This window comes from Amblyomma maculatum, chromosome 2, assembly GCF_055883805.1.
Source record: "Amblyomma maculatum isolate TAMU_Amacu chromosome 2, ASM5588380v1, whole genome shotgun sequence".
Taxonomy (NCBI): domain Eukaryota; kingdom Metazoa; phylum Arthropoda; class Arachnida; order Ixodida; family Ixodidae; genus Amblyomma; species Amblyomma maculatum.
In genome coordinates, this window is record NC_139345.1 from 18,383,709 (window position 1) to 18,405,820 (window position 22,112).

At 44.0% G+C, this 22,112-nt stretch overlaps 1 protein-coding gene and 1 long non-coding RNA gene across 2 annotated transcripts in view; both read left to right on the forward strand.

Annotated features, from left to right (window-relative positions):
• Positions 1-2,772, forward strand: part of LOC146198080 (uncharacterized) — a 123,129-nt gene extending 120,357 nt beyond the window's left edge. The window contains exon 39 of the mRNA XM_084591850.1: positions 188-2,772. Within this exon, the coding sequence (XP_084447976.1) occupies positions 188-274 (87 nt within the window). The 3' untranslated portion in view covers positions 275-2,772. The remainder of the gene's footprint in view (positions 1-187) is intronic.
• A 7,152-nt stretch (positions 2,773-9,924) lies between these two features.
• On the forward strand, positions 9,925-12,294 carry LOC146198081 (uncharacterized). Its single transcript, XR_014704941.1, has 5 exons — positions 9,925-10,186; positions 10,352-10,495; positions 10,645-10,791; positions 10,932-11,065; positions 12,180-12,294. It is a non-coding gene; the product is annotated as an uncharacterized LOC146198081 (long non-coding RNA).
• Positions 12,295-22,112: the final 9,818 nt, after the last annotated feature.

A 22,112-nucleotide genomic window follows, 5' to 3' on the forward strand; every position in this document is an offset into this window, starting at 1 on the left:
CATTTTTTATATTTTAATGATTTTGTTAATTCTTTAAAATTATGTGAACTGTAAATTATCAACACTTTGTCACTCCTTAATTTGAAGAACATCGGTCTTGAACGGAGTATGTTTATGGGAAGTAAGCTGTCGTCACATTGAATTTTGTTTGCCCATTTTGCCTTAACGTTCCCTGAAAACCTTCCAGGCTGAATTCAAATGCACCAAGGCAGAGTTCTATGGGCTTCCACACTGGATGCAGAACAAGCACAAAAAACAGGCTGGCCTTTTCTAGCCTGTGAGCGGAAGAGCTCGAGAAGAGAAGCACAGGGTGCCCTTTCAGGTGTGCCCATTCTGGAGGGGCACTTTCCTCTCAGTGCCAATGGTGCCTAGCTAGACGCCCACGGATGGTGGCAGTTGATGCAGACAAAGGAGACTTCAAGAGGCCCGCATGCTGCTACTCCTAGTGTTTCCTGCTGTGCTGCTAGAATTGTGTACTTTCCTCTCCCACCCCCTGCTGTGATGTGACGAGATTTTGCTCACGTGTGACCTGCCTGTTGCCTATAATGCCCCTTATATATTGCTAAAGCCCCCCTCCCATTTGTTCCAGTATGTGACAGTGGCCGCCAAATGTGATGCTCCAATACTTGTTATTTCTTTGTATCCTTGCATGGTGTGTCGCAGTTCTTCTCCTACCTACTTGGTTTTCATGATGTCTGCTGTCACATTTTTAATCTTGTCCTTATACATTGATGGTCATGCCTTTTCTTATTTAAAGAGGTTGTATTTACATTAAAACACATGTTCTATTCAGGACAGGCTGTTTATAATTTTTTATTTACCTGTGATTGCTGGGACATTGCATCGCACAACCTTTAGATGCAGTCTACATGTCATTTAGAAGCTAGGGGGAAAGAACAACTAGAATTTCATGTGCTAGAAGGATCACTTAAGAAGTGTGAGGACTGTTGTAGTTGTGAATGCAGAACTGAAAAATGTATACATTTTCAGTGGCTTTCTGCTAAGTATGCATTTTGTCGCTGAAAGATAGCTAAACACGGTCCTCCCTTCAACTTCTAGGAAGGCCAGAGTATTTTTGTATTTTACTTAATAAAGTGACAGAGCATATACTAGTGTATATTTTAACAAGAGATGTAAAGGAAATGACAGCAATACGTGATGTAAGGCATCTGCAGTCCCCAGTTTGCAGTTTTAAGCTTCTGATGTGCAGTGTATATATAGGAGACATATATATATGCCTTGCCATTTTGACTGTTCCTTTTTGTAAAGGATTTCTGTTTATAATATACTAGAAGCCAGAAAGATACTATTAACTTATTTGTCATCAGAGAGAAAAGTTTTATTATGAATATAACAAATTTTGAGACTGCTGTTGAGAGCAAAATGTGAGCTGCAGTACTTTTTTCTGTATATAAAATTTGGAGCTGTATATTTTTGCAATGATTATCTTTTCAGTGTTGTCTGTGACTTGTGTATCAGGCAACCCGGTTGTGTTTATCTGTTTATGTTGTGTAGAAATTCTGAAATCATCGGTGTACGCCCACACGCATAAGAGGCCCCAGCTTTTTTCAGTTTTGAACTGTGGTTAAGCACCTGTTGACAAACCTGTTTGTGTTGCTTATCCATTCATCTGGAAAGTTATTTGTATCATAAGAGAAAGGCATCAATTTCAGGTGTGTGCAAATGCAGTTTAAAACTGGAAAATGGGGTTCTCTCACCTCTGTCAGCCAATCTGCATGGATAAGTTGTAATATTTTGCCTTCACAGCAGTGTTTACAAATGCAATACAGGCATGTCGTAAAGTTTTTACAGGGTTCTCGGAGCACATGGTGATGAGCCTTGTGTTTACTGCACTCAACTTATTTCTTTACCAGTCCCAGTGCGTTTCTGACATATGCGTGCATGCACGCACACACACACGCAATTTTTGCAGCTGCATTGATGTATTCTACAAACCATCGCTTACTGCAAGTTACTGAAAGTGCCTGGCTATTTTCAGTCGGTTTTATGTTGTGAAAATTTTTTTGCTGTGGAAGAACCTGTTTTTCTACATACTTGCATTTCTGCAAACATTGATCTTTTTGCCATTACGAGATTTACAGCTGTATAAGCATCATAACAGCCCACAGTAAAAGCGTGGCTAGTTTTTAAATTTCCAGATTGCAACTCCCCGGTTATGGTTTGATTGCTGTGGTTACCCTTGACATCCACTGATTTGTGTAACAGGTGATTTTTATCTGCTGTGTCTAGCTTATGTCTTCTGCCTTTAGAATGGGGTTCAAAATGCAACCTCCGGCCGTACTGCTTCATTTGCATGAAAATTTTGAACCGGCAAGTAGTGTGGATGATTTTGTACTGCTGTCTACTCTGCAGGCTGAACGTTGTTAATGCATATCAGTATAACACAGCTGTCATGCGCAAATATTATAACAGTATATAATGTTTTTCTTACAAGTGAAACGAAAATGGTCTGCATAGCTTCTGAGCTTGTGATATGTTGTGCTTGTAGGATTGATTTTGAAGACAGATCGGCTTAACTGAGGTACCTGGCTGTTTTTTTTATTTAGTACTTGAAAATGCGATCTTTACATGATGGCATCATACAGTTCAAGAGTGAATTAGTCAAGTGGTGCCACTTTGTGTGTCGGGTGTGTGCTACATGTGGAAATTTGTCGCACTTTATAAGAATGTTTTTAAAAGAAAAGATTTACATGTGACTAGCATTTTTTTCCCTGTAAATAAACTGGTCGCTGTGTGCCCTTTCTTTCTGGACTTCTTTGCATGTTATGCTTGGGTTCTTGTAATGCTGAAGTGCTGACAATGCTTTTCTGCTGAGCAGCCCAGAATTTTCATCTAGAGTGCGAGCTGTGCTAGTTAATTTCTTAAGGCCATGTTTTCCGCAATCCAATGTCATGTGACCCATAGTTTCAAAATGAGCAACCCAGTGTGACTGTTGCGTAGTAATAACGTAGGTACAGGCCTTTTCACAGAAATTGTTGTGGGCGCTGCAATAGACCTCTGCAACGAGCATCCCCCCTTCCCCCCGTGCATCACCATAATGCTCGCTGGGCTGTTGTGTGCGCCTAACATCAGTACGGTGGAAGCGGAATCTGTGGATGTGTTTTGACCTCCTTCTCTCGCGATGCATTGGGTTATATTGGACTCTGTGAGTAGCAGATGGAAAGCTGAGGATTATCTCCCCCGAACCTGCCCCACAGCCCAGTCAAACCAGTAGCATGCCACCTTACCAAAATAGAACCACACCGCGTGACTACACGACAGGCCCATAACAACGGGCGCTTAGGGCACCGTGCAGAAACCCAGGGGGCAGCGCCACGAGTCAGCGCCGGAACATTTTCATAGGCGTAGGATCGCGAGAAAAAAAATAATAAAAAAAAAAAAAACAACGTCAGGCTGGGGGACGGACAAAGGAAACCAACCAAGAAGAGAAGGAAAGTAGCGGCATAAGCGTGGAAGGAAAGGGTGTGGAAAGAAAAAAATAGGAGCGAGCTGAGAGGAAAGGGGGGGGGGGGGGGGGGAATAACGAAAGCAAACAAAAGTGCCAAACTAAATTCCCGAAACTGAGCGCAAGATATAGTACATGCGCAATTAAACGCTCCATTCCCGTTGATTGCTGTCTGCATTGCACTGGTGCTTATGCAAGCTATCGTAGACAGGGAAATATAGACCACATCTCAAATTCCCAAGCATCCTTGGCCGACCATTTACGTGTGGCCGACGTTCGGAAAATGGTCGACAGCCTACTTAGTCGGCTAGTAAACCACGGCAAGCGGTCGGCCCGGAGGTAGCCGCCAGCCATTTCGGCAAGTAGTTCGCAGCGGGCTTTGGCCCGACTTTTTGGCCGGACTAAATGCCGGGCACGGCGCCAGGTTAATGGCAAGAGTGCGGCAATGCGTCGGCCCGACTGTTGAGGCGGTACATTGAAAAAAGGTTATGAAGAGCATGACTGCTACTTTTTTTTTTAAATTTGCCTGTTACTCGGCTTTGGTTTTTCGCGATGTTATGTAATTTGCGCTTAGTATGGAACAAAATGATACATGCTATTTATTGTAAATGTTTTGTTACATTAATTAATGCTATTGTTTGTTTAACTTGTCGCTCACATTTTTAGTGAACCTTATAGCTGTTAGTAAAATTATTTACCGAGTTCTGATAAACAGCACGCCACAAGGTGACCGCGATTTCATGTGTAGATCATGTCATTATACATTATACTGTTTGCTTATTACGAAGCGCAGCTGTAGGTGATGTAACATCAGTTATATTTTTGGCGCACAAGCTCCCGTACACCCCATTTAGCCCGTATCACTCACTGAAATTCGCTATATGGCAGCTGGGCACTTGAGTAGACGCAACTTCGCATTGTAAGGGAGGAGAAGGCTATTGTGTAAAATAAAAGAAGCGGACAGAAGAGAAAAAGCACACGGGGGGCAGAAATTATGCGTAGGGCACTGGCAAGCCTTGGCCGCGGCGAACGCTCCAGCAGGCAAGCAGAGACAAATTCTAAAAACACTACTTCGCAGCAGGAGAAGAGAAATGCGTACACGGAGGGAGACTCGGACGAAACAAAACCGACCTCACGCTCGGACGTTTCGAAGGAAGGGCGGAAAAGAGGGGGAAAATGGGAAGGGCGGGGCAACTGTGTCACCCCCGCAGCTCGAAAGTTGGTGGCGAGCGTTCCTGACTGGGCGAGAGAAGAAATGTATACACGCCGACTTTGAAGAGAGCATGCAGTTTTGTGGTATTTGTATACTATTTTTGAAGGAGCTCTTTTCGAACAAAGTTGTCTTACGATCAAATACATGAAGAAAAAAAAACGAAGGAAAATGATTATTGTCCAGGTTATTAATCGCATACTGTTTTTCTCAAAACAGTCTGGTAAAGCTAAGAGCCGCGAGAAAACAGGCCAGCGTCCTTGTCATTTGGTTTTGTTTCTTTGCGTGTGGCCCATTCATCCTCTTTTACGACCTGCCGGGGTGGGACGGGCGGCTCTTTTCATTTTTTTTTTTTTCGGAAGTCGGAGGGGCGCATTTTCGCAGCGAGCGGTCCGATTCTACACCGGAAACTAACCCCCTCTCCTCCCCCGCTTCTTGTCAACAGTTCTTGGAAGACTCGGCAGCTTGTGCTCGTGGGTGCGTGCGTGCTTTCAAGTTCGTTGCAGAAGTGTAGAGCGCGACCAAGAGACGATCTCGAGCGCGCGAGGAAGCTGTACGTGCGAACGAAATGTTGGAAATGCAAGCGCGTTTTCCAAAGTTGCGCGTTATTAGTTAAAATTACAAGACAGTCAACTTTGTTACCTTCAATAACTAGGCGCTGGACAACCAGACCTCTTTTTCATTCGCATTTATATATTGTCAGGACAAGTGACTGTAATAGTTTTCAACCGCTGTATCCTTTCAGTAACTCCGCCAAGCCATCCTGAAGTAACGCGCTCCTCCGGCGCGTTTGGACAAAAAAAAATCGAAGATGCTCCGCTTTTTCTGTTTTTCTGTTTGTTTGTTTTTTCCTTTTTTCTTTTTGCTCAATAATGGGAGTGTGGTTTCATAGGAACGATACAGTTGATTTTTATTTATTTTATTAGTATTTCGCTTTTGTTTTACAGATTTTTTTGAATTATGGCTTCTATATTTTCTTGCTTGTTACTGTCCACTCCTGGTCCGCGAGAGACATATTTTCTCAACGCATCCTGCATATCAATATGAGTTTGAGACCCCTATGTTATACAGAGTGATTGAAAATTAATAATATTTATTGAGAGCTACACGAGGTACGCGCAATAAAAGAAGCTAATTGAAAAGAATTCTTTCCTGAAGCAGCTGCCGCAATTTCGGGTTTTTGTTGTGGCTTCAGACTAATAATATGGGAGAACTTTTAGTTTTAAGGCGTGAACATGTATCGGAAGGGATTAAAGCGAATTATCTGTCGTACGTACTAAGCCGAGAGATCGCTTGTAGAATAGCCCTGCATGTGGAAGGAATGCTGCATAGGTCCAGAAACTTAAGACTTCTGCTTGAAAAGTACCGGGATAAGAGAGTAGAAACGATCATGACGTCATAGGCGTGAACTTCAACCATTTACTTAGCAGGGAACCAAAGAAATCTTATTGATAAACATGGAAATAGCAAAGCACACTGGGACAATAAATAATGTTTCAGTAAAACAGCAAACAGTACCGAACATATAAGGTAGCGGCAAGAAATATATAATGCAGTGAGTTTCTGGTCTTACGTTGTATATCAATAATGCGCAGCTGCAACAGGACTCCCTCGGGAGCTCTGACCACCTAACAAATTTCCAGACAGTCGATTGTTCGATCCTTTGTGCTCACACATATACGCGTGAGCCGCAGGCTTGCGTCTTTCAAGACAAGAACCGAGTTCAAATCACTTCGATGTACAAGTGACCTTCCTGAGTTTGATGTGCCGCGTCAACAACCTCCGGATAAAGCTTTGCTCTCCAAGAGCTAACAGATGGCTATATCTAGGTGAGACGCACTAGCATGGGGAACAGTAGACAACGGGGTCACCGAAAGAATACGATCGACCGCGTTCCTATTCTGCCAAATGATCAATCCCACGGACTTCACTACACGTTGTTCGAACGCTTCGCGCGGCCTTCCACTGTGCGACGAAAAAGCTCACGGCGCTAGGCAGCGGAATGTCCAAGCTGCGACACAGTCCTTAAGGACACGTGTGTGAGACTCGACCTGACCAAAGTTGATACAGTGCAGATCAATATGCCAGCTGTAAAGCCTGTTTAATTTGGTGGGGATCGAATACGCCACACTCAGTGCGCCACCGAAAGTCTCTTACAGCATGCGGGAGATTGGGTGCAACAGGCGTCTCCCACTTCGCATACCTTTGGCACATATGTGTAGGGGCGCAGAATAGCAGAGCGCTTCGCAGAGATTAGATACTGCTATGGCTATCCATGCTCCGTCTACGAACATCTCCTCTAACTATGCGAACACGTGCGCCTGCTTCCCCTGACCATGCACTACAAACATCTGCCTTCTACTTCCAAGCCAGTATAAAAGTTAAGGCCGCCCAACGTAACCTATGTGATCCACTAACTCGGATACCCAATAGCGCACAACAAAGGGCATAATGAAGACAAGGCGGAACCCAAATAGGCGCCACCACCTAGCTATAGTGAAAATATAATCAAAGTAGATTGACTTTGCAAGAGGAATACACAAGAAAACACGTGCTAAGCCATGCAGGGTCGTATCATTGGGAGGCTGGATCAATAAACAATCAAGGAACACAGATGTGGGAAAGTTGGCACCTGTGTGCACTAGGCTTTATCAGAAGTATCGCGCATACGTTAATTAGCTATAACTTTAGGATGAACAAGATGTCCAAGATTATTGAGTTAATATCTATCCCTAGTGTGACTATTGTGACTCATGCACGTACGCACGCACGCACTTACGCACGTCTGCAGTCGCACAGAGTAAATTGTTCCACGACCTTACACAGTGGTACGATGGAATAGTTAATAATAATTGAAAGAAGGAAATAAAAATTAGGGGGACGCTCAAGCTTCCCCTTAACGTTTGACGGGATACAACGCCTTCTCATTCTTCTCTCTATCTCTCTATTTCGGTGGACAACTGCAGTTAATTGCAAATTGGTTATAGGAAAGTAAAGGCGCAGCATCTGTCACAGATCCCGGTGGGAACCTGGACCGCATCTGCATATTTACTACCACATTCCGAATATTTCAGACAAAACTCGACGATACTCAAGCGAAAACCGGGTTAGCGAGGTGGCTTTTGGACCAAATGAGCTGTAACGCTTCGCATATATATGCTGCACTCTCGATAGACGAAACTCGGGTATATTGCCGACATGAGGATAAATGGAACAGCTTGGGACAAATATTTGCCCGCCTCAGTTAAAACACGGGGATTAGGAAAGCTTTATTCCTTATATATCAATATGCCGAGGCCGACTGTGTTTATCCAGAACACAAATGTGGTCCTGATAGTTTTCAAATAAAAATGAAAGGCACGCAAAGAGCCGATCGCCCGGACGATTCGCCTGTCGAACGTAACTTCCTGCGAACACAAGCATTGTGCAAAAAGTAACATTTGGTTCTTTTGAGAAAATTCAAAGGGATTGCGTTTTGAGAATCCCGCGCAACATGACGAGGATCGATCGGTTCCTGCACCAGTGGCGGTCTACATTGTTAAATTCTTCAACGTCAGCCTCACACGCAGAAATATGGTATGAAATGCCAGAATATATATAAAGTTCCTCGAATCCCCTTTTCCCCAGCCGCGTATTCACTGCTGCTATAATATATCATTAAATAACATTGTCCATATCAAAGTAAAGTCTCCTGCAATACCGCAGGTTTCCCCTCTACATTCCATGAGGCAGTCGGCTTAGCAGGAGAAAAGTGGAAAATTCGTATCATTGAAACAGCTATTTTTATGCAACATTGAGTTATACCGCGTGCATGATATATATTGACACTATATCATTTGAGCCTGCTGATAGAAATATACATTGCGCAACAGGAGGCGAAATTAACTGTTATTTATACATATTTTGAAATAACGCTTTAACCGCGCGCTAATTGAGCCGCGGCGGGTATGGTACACTCTGTGGTTGATCGCGAGTTGTCATGAACTTATGCTTGAATTTGTGAACTGGTAGGCGCTGATTGTCTGTTTGAAGCATACTTAGTATTAAGTGCCTAAGATTTGCGCGGTAACTGCTATGAACCTACGAATGTAATTGTCCATTTTTTTTTATGGTTAAATGGTAACCTCTGAATTTAAACAACCTCATCATAAAGTTAACCTATAACATAACTCTAAGCAAACCCACGGTAAACCGAAGAGATCACGTGCCTTTAAGGTTTATATGTTAACCGTCAATTACTTTTGCCAGTGCCCTCGAAACCTATCAATCCTAAACGCCCTTAAATTCGTTTCGCAGCCTCCGTGAGTTTACATTTCGTACGGGGTCAAGAAAAGAGGCGGTGAGCTTTTATGAGCTTTCATCCGGATCCGGTGCACTTCGCCCTGCGACCTTCTACTGATTTTCATGCATCCCTAGAACAAATGGACAAAATATATTTTTGTCAGAAACTTGCAGCAGTTACTATGTGATTCAATCGTTATTTACCAGCTTGAGCTCGAAGTCACGGGCTTTAGTCGAGCTGCAGAAGCCGCATTATGATGGAAACCAAACGCGAAAACGGAAATGTGGTTTGCGATTAATATGACAGCCCGAGGGACTCTAAATAACCCACGTACTGCTTTGGGAAGTATAAATCCGCATGGACTATGTAATCTCTGCAAAAGCACTCATAATATACAGTGTTCTGCAACTTAACCGTCTTGGAAAAGTTTCCAAGACGGTTCCGATAAAGTTACTGAACACTATATACGTAGCCAGGTCTTGCTATTTTGGCTAAATGAAGCTGCAGGTGTTCTACTGTCCCACACTTGGTTTATGTGGAAGATATTCGGTTAAAAGAACATTACATACATTCACTCCAAGCCATATTTTTTTCATGCAAAGAACTACAGCCGCTGGTATCAAGACGGGGGTTCTACAGAAGCCGTAGAAAAAAGAAAAGAAAAGAAAAGAAACTACCTCGACGCTTCTTGAACGACGAGGGGGGGAGGGGGAGTACGTGAAAAAGAAAGAAAACTGCTTCTCGCTGCGCGGGACCCGCTGCCCCCCATCGGCCCATCTCTTTTCCTTGCGGCAAAGCGGAAAGAACCACGGGGAGGCGAAAGGCATCGAGGCACCCTACCGCGGGGGGCGACAGGAATGCCGAAGCAGAGAGAGATAGCGCGAAAAAAAGAAAAAAAAAAAAGAATTGCATGCACCGCACACAGGGAGCTGCTTTTTGCAGCTTCTCTCCCCCCCTCCTCCCTTCTTGAGGTCACATGTCCAAATGGCGGGAAAACACATCCCGCGCGAGCTAAGATGCGCGGCCGCGGCGTCACTCAGTCGACGGCCAGCCTCCGTGTGGGCGCGATGCGTACTGCCTAATCTTATCGTCCGCTTTTATTTCGCGCAAATTCAATCTGTCTCAACCTCCTGGTGCAGTCAGCGTTTGAAAAGAACAGCCCATATATGCAGCTGATGATTGCAGCCGCTTGTACAGATTCTTCGTGCCGAAGTTCACCAAAACATGCGTAAGTACATGATCTTTCGGTCTTGATCAGAGGAGCTTTTTGCTAGATTCGATATTATACTGAACATAATAATGTATTGTTTTGGAGCATATGTTCGTCTTGTTATATACCCCTTGCATCTTTCTTCATATATATATATAATTGGTGTGGGCGCTGATCGCGCAGGAAGACTTGCTGAGCCGTTTGGAAACAAGGCTGCGGCTGGCTGCGGTGGCAGAATTGGCTCATTTTGCAGTCTGGGTCCTTCGGTATCTCCTGCCCCAAAATGCTCGCCTTTTAACATGGAGGGACACTCACTATACCGATCAGGTAAGTCCAATTAGCACATATTTTGTTCGATACGACAATATACTGCAACTGTTTCTGGAGCGCGTATATATATGCGCATCTTGTTACTACGTGCATTTTTTTTTTTTTTTTTATAATCGATGTGTGCGCATTTCGCTCTGATTGCGCAGGAAGACGTGCTGAGCCGACTTGGAAACGATGCTGTGGCGGTGGAATTAGCTCTTTTCGCTGCAGTCCGAGGTCCGATCTCCTCTGCCCCAAAACGCCCGTCTTTCACTTCATATCGAAGTGCATGCACTGACATGTATACCCATCAGGTAAGTCAAATTAGCGCTGATTTTCTTCTATACGATAATGAACTGCAACTAATTATGTATTGTTTTGAGACTTATGCGCATCTTGTTACTGTAAATGCATATTTTGTAATTGGTATGCGCGCCTTGCGCTGATCGTGCAGGGAGGCGATATCAGCTGATCTGGAAACTGGCTGCGACAGTGGAAGCTCGTTTCGCCGAAGCCCGAAGTCCTTGGTCTCCTCTACACTAAAACGCTGGCCTTTCACTTCTTTATGGCGGTGCACTTGCCGGACAGGTATTAGCGCTGATTTTGTTTGAAAAATTCGATTATCCGACTCACATCGATGGGACGCATGCAACCCAGTTAAATGTCAAATGCTATCACTGATATAAATATTGCAGCACCCCTCGCCATAGGAGCGATCAGAAGCTGTACAAGCATCATCGCTGCTGCCAAGCAAGCTCGTGCCAGGACTGAGTACAATGTTTATGCCGTGTTTATTATTATTATTATTATTATTTTTTTTTTTTTGCTGCTGTAATGATGTCTATACGTGAAAATTGATGATTGAGTGATGCGGTATGCTGGCAAGGTAAGTGAGCCAGTGCGTTCATTTTGTGGATTTTGGAATTATATATGTGCTGCACACAGATCTGAGCCGTTTCACATTGATTTTGCTCTGTGCGCTTGCTTTCTGGGCAAGCAGTTGTATTTTCATCGTGCGGATTATTTCCTGGTGCTTACATGCTCATGAGGTGTTCAGCTAACTTGTTTCAAGCTTTAAAAATTTACAACGGGTTCTATAAGCTTCTAAGAGTTGGGCTGTCTAAATAGCCGAATTTTTAAAATAATGCTCGGTTGTTAAATAACGAAAATAAATCAGATGACTTATCGTTAAATATCCGGTCGCTTTTGCTGTAAAAGTTCCATCTAGTTTGAGAAAATTAAGCTGTATTCTACGGAATAAACTTATTGTAGGTTTCATGTAAATATCGCGGAAACTGTTTGTTCAGCCGCGTTGGAATCCCTCATACGCGCTCTATGACAAGCGCGGACACTTGGTTTTGCTAGAATTATTAAATTGCAGCATTAGCATTCAAGAACGCGCTTCGGGAGGATAAGGTTTGACTGCGCTACGGTTTCAAATTGCAACATCATGACTCCAGCAAAACGAAGTGATCGCGCCTTTCTCGCGGATTCACGGATCCTGATTACCTATTGCGGCTTTGCGCTAATGCGTTTTCAGTAGGGTCGCATGAAGTCAAGCGCATAAAATATATTGATGTGATAGTGCAGTTGGTGGCAGTGAGCAGACATTATTTTTTCTACCTTTCACCCTATATTTGCCTGCAATGTAAAAGTCTAGGCGAAAAGGAAATATTTCATTAAAACACTTGTCTTCGTACAGCTGACCAAGATGGAACCTGCCGCAGATCCGACCAGTCGCAGACATCAAGTGATCGACAGGCTGCCAAAAGAAGGAGACCAAGCCTCAAGCCCATCTTCCATATGTGGCACACGCGAAGTCATATATCCACGCTTATTAAAAAGCAAATCGCGAGCTTTTTCTGAACGCCGTTGACAAATAAATTTTTCACCAAATACTGCAGCTTTTGTTTCTTCATGGCATCAGAAAAGCTACTGCTTTTCTTGATGCATTTGTATGTGCTACCCCGTTATATATGCATGGCCCACGATATATTAAATGCATGACATGATACCTGCACGAGGGGCGATGCCGGCCACTAACCGGCGTCGGGAAGCAACCGGCCGACGTATGGTCTTTCGTCAGCAAAATGCTAGGGCAGACGAGCGGCCGACCATTCAGTAACGCTGGCAGACGGCAGGCCCACGTGCGGCAGGTGGTCGGTCACGTCGGGCCAAAAGGTTGGGCCGTAGTCGATTGCCTAAAATCGGCCAACGTTAGGTCAGTGTCAATCCCCGACGCCGGCCCTCATTCGGGTGCCGAAGGTCGGCCGGCCACTTTTTGGTCGGCGAGAAAGGTCGGCCCTATCTTTTGCCACACACTTTTTTTTGCTTGGGTTATAGTTATGCAATGAACAACTGCATCCACGAGCGCGGCCCATGGGCGTGCACAGCGGTTGCAGTAGCACCTATGAGTTGCCCAATTCCGTTATATATATATATATATATATATATATATATATATATATATATATATATATATATATATATATATATATATTTTTTGCGGGTTGGGAGGGGGAGGGGGGGAGAAAGGATACTACTGCAGGTGAAGGTAGTGTGTCCTATTTCGGGAAAAATGCTTCGCGGTAAATCTGGACGTTATGGGCCGAAGGTTCAGAGCGGACGATTCAGCTGCTCACGGAGCACTAAGTTTCTAGTTGAGTCTGAACCTTCATAGCTACGCGGGGGTTCGCACCAGCGACTTTTTCTCTCCCAAACAATGCCTCCGGGGACGCTCAAACGGCAAACGCAACCGAACCGTTTGCTGCAAGACGTTCCGGAGGGTGCCAAACGATTCGTCGTCTTGCGCTGTACACATTGATATTTAACTTTCGCTGAAGTATACTGGATATGGCAAAAATGGATGTAAACCATGCGATTCCGATACAAAGTTGGTGTGCCAAATTAGTGCAGAACCTATTCACTAAATGACGCTACTTGTATTCCAACAGTCTGCCGTTTCTCGCTGCCACGCGATGCTGGAAGGGGAGCCAAGCCGTGTGCGTCAACTTCGTATCACCGCGCCGCCAGGCAGCTTCCTATAATCCAGTCCGACGATTGCTTCACGAGATTATTCATTGTTAACTCGATCAATTATCGATCGCTGCCTCGGCGTTGGCTCACATTTCTCTTTTTTTTTTTTTCTTGAGCTGTACCCGACTACCCAATACGCCGGAGCCCTTGTTGGAAATGTCGACAGCAGTTCGGGACTATGTGCCACGGTATGCATCTCCGCTGCACACTAAACGAAATGAGTTCTTTTTATATTTTACTGTACCACGGCCGGTCTCGAGGGAGAGCGCGCGCTCTTTCTTACGGGTATCTTACGGGCTTCGTTTCTCCTTGAGTTACGCTCTCCGCCGCCGCAAGGGGCGTGACCTGCTCACTTCGCTCCGCGTCTGCTTCAGAGGCGGCGGGTGGCTTTTGCGTGGTTTCGCGCTGTCGCTCGCGGGTTTCGTGGTGAGTGCAGCCCCGAAATGAAAGAAACAGAAGGTAGATGCTGCAGCGGCATGTCGTCAACGTACTACACACGTGAACGGAGTCTTTATAAAGAAAACACTCGCGCAGCAAACGTTCGAAAAGCATATGACGTACATTGCGGCATGGTAGCTACTTTTGTCCATTTTAACCCGAATTTTTCCCAAGCCTGTACAAGAATAGGAATAAACAAAAAATCTGAATGAGCAGTGATCACATCGAAGCTTCTTCAAGGCTCACATGATAGCAACTCGTCTGCAACAGCAAAACCGTCTTTCAGCGCTAGATGCGAAACCATTCATGTAGCACCGAAGATTAAAATAATTTCATAAAAATGTAATGTAAATTGCAAAATGCTTGCATGATATAAAGTGTTAGTATAACAGTCTAAGTTAACGTTGTAGGGTTGAGTTTAAAATGTTATAATTCATATACTAGCAAATGTGTTGTATTGCAATCATTATTTTAATTTTGCAAAAAAACATTGTTTAAATTAAGTTTTTACATGATATTAAGCTTATTATGTACGATAAAAATGTTTCGATATTCATGACACCAATTTTGCTGGAAGTGGTAAAAAGAGGCCAATAAAGACGTAGGTGATATTCGATGCAGTCGCTTACAAATGGGTTCACCGCTATATTGAAAGTATGCAAGAAGCACCTAAAGCGTTAAAGAAAGACACTCTCACTAAAGACACATTTCAAGCCCTATAGCGACACCATTGAGGCTCTCTTCGGGAAAGTAAGGGTAATGTGCGGAAGGAAACGACATGCTAGATGCGAGGGCCGTAACAGCTAGCGGCACTTGACTATACATTGTCAAGATGGACGTTTCATCTGAGAGCAAAATCAAGGGACCGTGCGTCGATGCCAAGAAAAATCATTTCTTCTGTGCCGAGGAACTGAATGAAGTGATGGCATCTCCTGTCATCCCATTACCCACTGTCACATATTCCGGTTTACCTTACGTCGCTGGATATATCGTTAAGTTAATCAATTTCGGGTGTGACGCTTGCGCTATTCTTGAAACTAGCGAAGGAAGCAGCCCCATGTATACTCTTCTACGAGGACAACATTCTAGTGGACTGCATTATCCGAAACCAGAGCTTGTTGCCCTATTGGACAAGATTATTTATTTATTTATTTATTTTATTTATTTTATTTTTATTATTATTTTATTTTATTTTATTTTTTTTGAAAAAGCTGCCGTGCACCTACTACACACAAATGTTCTCGAAGTACTCAAGATCCTGATTCAATCAGCACTTGAGAATTTACCATTTAATTGCCTGGAAGGAATTAACAACAACCATGTTATAAGGTCCGCTCTTTCATATTTGAAAACATTTCTCAGAATCCTTCTTGTCAATTAATTATGCCTAGAAAATGACAGACAGGAACGGGCCAACTCCTTATGTGACAAGCCGTGCCGGAAGATTTTGAGACTGGTAATTTTCTAGCCGCAAGTCGCATTTTGATGAAGTGATGAATATGCAGTACGATTAGAGTCCCTAGTGCGATGTGTAACTTTGAAGGACCATTTTTTTTAGTGTCTGCCGCTCTTTTCAATTGTGCATAACTGTATATGCCCATTTCCTTGATTAAAAGTTGTTGTTCATCTACGTAATAAACAGACTACGTCTGTCATACATGTGTGCACGGGCAGAGGCATATTATTTTCCATTACTTTTGGGTATATATAGAGTCATCATACTATATGTCATACATGTGCGTCAGTCACGAGACTACATATACATCTTCGGTCTTTAGGTTAGGTGTCAAAGGGGGGAGGGGCTATTTTATCTTTTCCTTATAGCCTCGCGTGCACGGATACACACACGGAATTAGCATTCGCCGTTCTGTTATATACTGGACAAGCATTTCCCTACAGCATTTTCTTAGAAACTTGCATGTTCGCCTCTATCACACCTTTGAGTAATTTGATTGCTCAGATTTCAATCTTGCAAACGAAGAAGGTATGCCGTGCAAGCGTACAGCATAAAACATTTATTTTTCCTGGTCTGGTTGTGTCATGAATTCCTCAATCGAAATTAAATACTGTTAACTCAAAAGGTTAAAAGTTACGGGGCGCTTGATGTCGTTCAGAGCGTTAGCTTTAGGTCTGCTTGCTTTTATCTTCCCCTTCGCGCTTTATTGTAAGCTTTAATTGATATGTACTCTATTGCCCACAAGGTTCTTTGCTCAACTGTGTTGTGCCTCTTTCAAAATCATTCCAACAGACGCTTTCATTTTTGTATGGTCATTCTTATCAGTTTCATTTTTGCTGAATCATTACCTGCCTCAATTATCTCCCTTGTAAGTGGAGAGGAGGCTTTTCCTCTCGGTTCTACGGTCGCCATCTTGGAAGTAGTTCAGATTCTGCCACCAGGCTACGCCACTAATCCATGACTGAGGAATTGAGTACCCAGCCACTCAGCCCTCTCGACTTGAGCTGCCTGAACGCTTTTCCTGTGTTGCTGCGTGGACTTTCAAAGATCTTTGCGGCTCCACAGCAGTGTCCAGGCAGAGAAGGGGAGGATTTTTGTCCCCGTCCTGCGCAGCATGGGCTGCCCCATTGAACTTCCCTCTTCACCCCACCGCACCACTACTTCGAACAATACGCGCCCTGACAATTGGACAAGAGGCTTCCCTCTCTTGCCTATACTTCGTCTCACAAGATGTTTGCAGCACAGCGAAAAGCAGAGGCACCCCAGCCGGTCCAACCAGGATCACGCGTACAATTCTAAGCGCCTCTCGCCCCCCCAAATTGGCGGGGGTGAGAGTAGGAACACAATTCTCTATTATAGTGCGCCCAGGCGAGAGGCACTTAGGCGCACAATTGAAAGGGCTCCTCTGCCTTTCGCAGTGCTGCAGATATCTTGTGAGACGAAGTATAGTTTCCGCTGTAGAGCCACGAACATTGCTCCTACGCGCCGAGCATGAGGGGGTTGGACTGGACTGCAGTAGGCTAGCTTGACTGAACACAAATAAAACAGGGTGTCAACATCATTGTACAGTGCAATCTTAGTACGAGTGAAAAGGGAAAGCGAATGGCATTATTTCTGCACACTTCGTCAATGAACCTTAGTTGAAGTCGGCGCCTGTCTTGTGTTCGATCATTAGCGAGCTTTAGAATACGGCGACCCTATCCGTAAGTGGGATAGAGTAATAGCGGAGCATGCGCGCTATAATAGAGAATTGTGCTCCTACTGTCAGCGGCGCTATTGCCCTGTCCCCCTAAGCGGTTGGGGTACCATATTCTAAACCTCCCTATTGTTGATGCCATAGATATAGTAAGGATCGGAACACTCCTTGACTGTAGTGGAAGCTGTCAGCTCTTGCGGTCACCAAAAATTTGCTTTATCAAACGTGATTACAAATATGATAATATAGCTATAATTAGCTGAACTTCAGTCAACGGTCGCCCTTGTTTATTTTTTGTTCGTGCTTGTCCAATCTTGGAAACTAGAACTGGTAAGTTACAATGTGCAAATAAGTGAATGATTGCCAATTTTTTCCTTTTGAGATGAATCGATATTCCGAAATAGATGTGAAATCCACCAAGAGGCTTTGTATCGCGCAGGAGGCCGGCATGTATTCATGTTCTCTTCGGCACTGAGGAGGCGCATTCACACTAAACTATGTGGGAAATGGGGGAAGGGGAGAAGGGGGGTTGTAAAGGAAGGTTGCCAGAAGAAAGGACCTAACGGGGACAGTTTTTTAGGCGCTTACGGCGGCCACTTCCCCACTCCCAGTTGGATGCTCCACAGTCTTCATTTTATTTATTCGCTCGCGCGTGCGTGCGTGCGCGTGCGTGCGTGTGTGTGTGTGTGTGCGCACAATTAAATGAACACAGTATTTTCAGGCAATTAGAATAAAATTTTAATCAATCCCCTAGAAATATTTTTCTCCTGCAGAATTTCACTCGACACTGAAATCTGATGTGAAAAGTAGCATGCTATGGAAGACGCTGACCTGTCCTGCTGCAGCTTCCCGTGATAATGTATGCGCTTTCTGAACCAATATATTGGGTGGACTACTGTAGCTTGTAGCCTACTTTATTGTACTCATTTTACAGGGCACACACACGTATGCAACAAGTATAGTTTAGTGTTGAGCCCGCCTTTTGGCTTCATGTGTTGGTAGTAAATAATTTCGTGATGTGGCACTTGTACATTCACACATTTGCAACATAATAATCAGAGCCCAATCTTTACTCCATGCAAGAGCGCCCATGCTTACCAAATGTTTTCCTGCAAATGCCAAACGATTAGACGCATCGATCAGATCGCGTTCGGTCAGATTTGGCATGTGCTATAATTTGTGAATTTGTCCATACCAATGCAGTACAGCGGTTTTGCTTCATGTGGTCAAACGGAAGCACGTTCTTTGTATGCTTCGAAATTCTCACACGCTTCTATGCCACTTTTGCTAACATGATCGGATACCTTTCAGAGCACAGGAAGTCGAGTTGCTTCAAACAAGGTTCAAATATAAAGTCAACAAATTGGGCGTTGAGACGGCGGGTGTGTGGACGCCTGGGTGACACGGTATCTACCTTACTCGAGATAAGGGCCCCATTCTTTTGGAAACACTCTGCCTGCCGACGGGCTTTTAGAGCGTTAGCTCTGTTGCTCACTTGCGCGAGTGGCGCGTTTTTCTAAGAATCGTAAACAGAGCCATCACCATAGCAACATCGCCGTCTTCACTGTGCCCGGGCAAACTAGACCGAACGCTCCAAGCCCCTGGCCACAGCGGCAAAGCGCGGTAGCAGGCGATGCTAGGCAGGTATAGCATTATAGCAAAATGAACGCCAAACCAGCTTCCCTGCCGAATGCATCAACGGTTTACCCTAGACGCCGTAATGCTTCGGACAATCCGCGGTATATCCCCCTCCAAGAAGCGGAATTAGCTGGGAAGAGGACGGGACATCATGCACGTATAAAATAAATAAAATAAGCGCAAATAAAAGCATCAAACGGGAAACCAATTCAGTGTTCTCATATACATATATATATATATATATATATATATATAGGGCCATTGATCAAGTCAAAGTATTTGTAGAAGATATAAACGAATGCTTTTTGTCTGGTCTGGTTTCTCGAACAATGAAGCTGTAGGACTGTCGAAACGATAGTACGTTTTCATGAAACTTTGACTTGGTCAGTGAGCCTGTATATTTTTTTATGCCACCACCTGATCAGACTGCATTTCGTCGAACTCTTGATTACAGTGGTTTCTCTCATTTGAGCTAAGCTCGACATTCGGTTCAGCAGCGTTGAGCCTCATCATTTTTTTTTAAATTATTAGTGAGGGGAATGACGGAAATGCAGTGGCAAAACCCGATTCAACATCACATTTTTGTATTGGAGAAGCTTCACATGGCTGTTTCCTACTTGCCCATTCACCGAAAACATCCCCGGCAGCTACTGCGGCATCTTTACTATCATCACCGGAACGCAACATTCGGAAAAAAAAAAAAAAAGAAAAAAAAAACATGACTGAAACGCTGGTGATTATCTTCGGCTGCCCACTATATCATTTTTTTTTTCTCCTTTTCTTTGGAGCCTGCACTGCTTGCGCTATATAGAAACTTCAGTGGGAAGGTTGAAGAGGCATGCTTGTGCATGTTCAGGTTTTCAAGTTGTACTTGGCAGACTGTCGAAACATTTTATCTGTACCAGTAAAGTGGCAGAGGGTACAAGTATTCGTGCAATTTCTCCTAGGGAGACGCTCTTTGAAATTATATTAATTTATGCAGTGTTATAGTTCCGTGCCCTACTATTCATTTTATCGTAGAAAGGGGAAGATATTTTTCCTTCTTGCCACTGAAAAAAAAAAAAGTCTAAATTCCACATCCTCACAATATATGCTAACACCGCGAACATCTGAAGATAGCTTTGTGGCGGAGCTAAGACGAGGAATAACCAGCTCCGACAGCGTTCGGGTTCGAACCGTTTTTTTTTTTTTCGCTGCTTGCACTGAGACGCTTAGTGCCAAATTCTTCTTTGTCCAGCGCCGTGCCATTGTTTGTGATAAAAGCGCGGCGCAAGGGGCGCTACAAGACTACAAAACAAAACCAGAAAAAAAATTTCAATATCTCCGCCACGATTATATCTTGCTGAGTAAGTAGAGTAAGTAAGTAGCGCGAGAGCTTTAGCTGGCAACGTTTCGGCCCACAAACAGTATGACACACTTAATTCGAGGCGATAAATAAATATCAAAGCAAGCAAGTGTACATTTGTCAAGGGACCATTTTCAAGTAGTGCTACTGCGCATGCGCGAAGCACCTGAGTGCGCGAAGCACCTGCACCTCAGTTCGACCCGACCACTCGACCCGACTCGCCAGTGTTTACCTCTCTCGCCCGATGGAAAGGAAAGGGCAGAGGGAAAACGTTGTAGAAGCACAATACCCTCTCGTAAATACCCCTCAATTCAGGTAACTTTAGATTTAGGGTGTTTGTGGCGCCATCCTCGTAATTTTTCTGAACTGCGACATTTTAGTGCACATGAAATTTCGTAGGTGGCGCTACCTACTACGTTTATCACACGTGGCTCTGTTATTTTACTATTATTTGCTTTTTGCGCACTTTGTAGTTGATAATTGTTACCGGTTGAATAAGGGAACGAAAGCCCGAACCTTTAAGTTATATTCGCCAGAAACAAACAAGCCATGGAGCATTTCAACCATGCTTAAAATATTTCATGAAGAGCTCGCGCGCTTCAAGTGAACCACGAAAAAATTAGCTGAAATCATCCTGACAGTGCACATTCCTCGAGAGTCGTAGAACAAAACCGATGCTTATCCTCTGACAGCGAGGTGTAAAGTTTTTCCACGCGAAATTTCAGCGCAGATAAAAGCTTATGACTTGAACAGTTTAGCATATACTTTTAGCCATTTTGCAAAAATCGCAAAGTTTGATCACAAATAACTTTTACACTAAATGAAGCAGACAGATGATATTTTCAGGAAAAAGCGAAATATGTACGACCTCCAACTGCGCAAAAACTCTCCGCAGCAGAATGCGTATCTTGAAAGTTATTGTATGTATAATTACCTGTTTTATACACTTTTCACAGGCGCGTGGCTAATAAACTATGCGATACACAGTAATAAAAATGCTTAACTTTGTTCATTAACATCTAATCTCAAAACATCTCAAATGGTGTTTTCCTAAGTGCAAAAGTTTTTGCACAATTTTGCTTTTCCCGAGACAAGTAGAGCTGAAAAGCCGTTTCTTACCTTTGTGTTTTCCTTTACAGCTTAAACATCGGTGCAGCTATTTATAAATCAAATGCACCATTAGAAAGGAGAGGAAATAAACTTTACAAATATATTAAAGTCATATTTATAAACTAAACTAGTGAGGCGCAGTAGGCGTATGACTATCGCCAAAAATGTCGTCTCTTCACCGCTGGAGTGGGACCGCCACCTTAAGGTGGCAGGTGTCTCTCATGTGCACAAGCAGTGGCAGGTAACGCTTTGACGTTTTCTCCAGATGGGGCATACTCTGCAAGTCAGCTTCCCTGCAAGGCTTGTTTTCCAACAGAAAACTCTCGTTCCCAGATGCCACTCTCGCATTATTCGAAGAAACGAGCAAAGGGATGTTGTCCTTTCTAGCTAAACTCCAGTCCGCTTAAATATGACTCAGATTGGAGAATGGTTGGAAGAGTACAGAGAGGACGACTGGTGTGGGGATTGTCCAGCACGCCATGCTTCTCGAACGTGACTGGATTCTGCTTATCCGTCGCGCTGCCTCCCTACGACATGTTCACGAGTCACGACTCGAAATTGTGAATGCGCCCTAAAGAGGTTCCTGCTTCTTTTCCTTTCAACAAAGACGTGTGTCTTTGTTGAAAGTCGTCTGGTCGCAGTGGTCTGGTAATGAGATCGAAAAGAACAAAGCATCGGGATGCGACGCGAACTAAGAGGAGGAGTTCGCTGCACATATTTTTCCACGAAACGGCATTCCTCGCTTCATCGACGTGACGAACTGCTGCCCAATAATTGCGTGCAGTGCTAGCATCTTTTAAGCCTTCGGAATAAACGCATTGCGCTGCCCCGCCTTTCCTGTTCCATGCTTCCTGTTGTCATGTTTTAACGGAAGGGGGGAGAGCGCGTCCTAACATGGTGGATCCACAGATGGCGG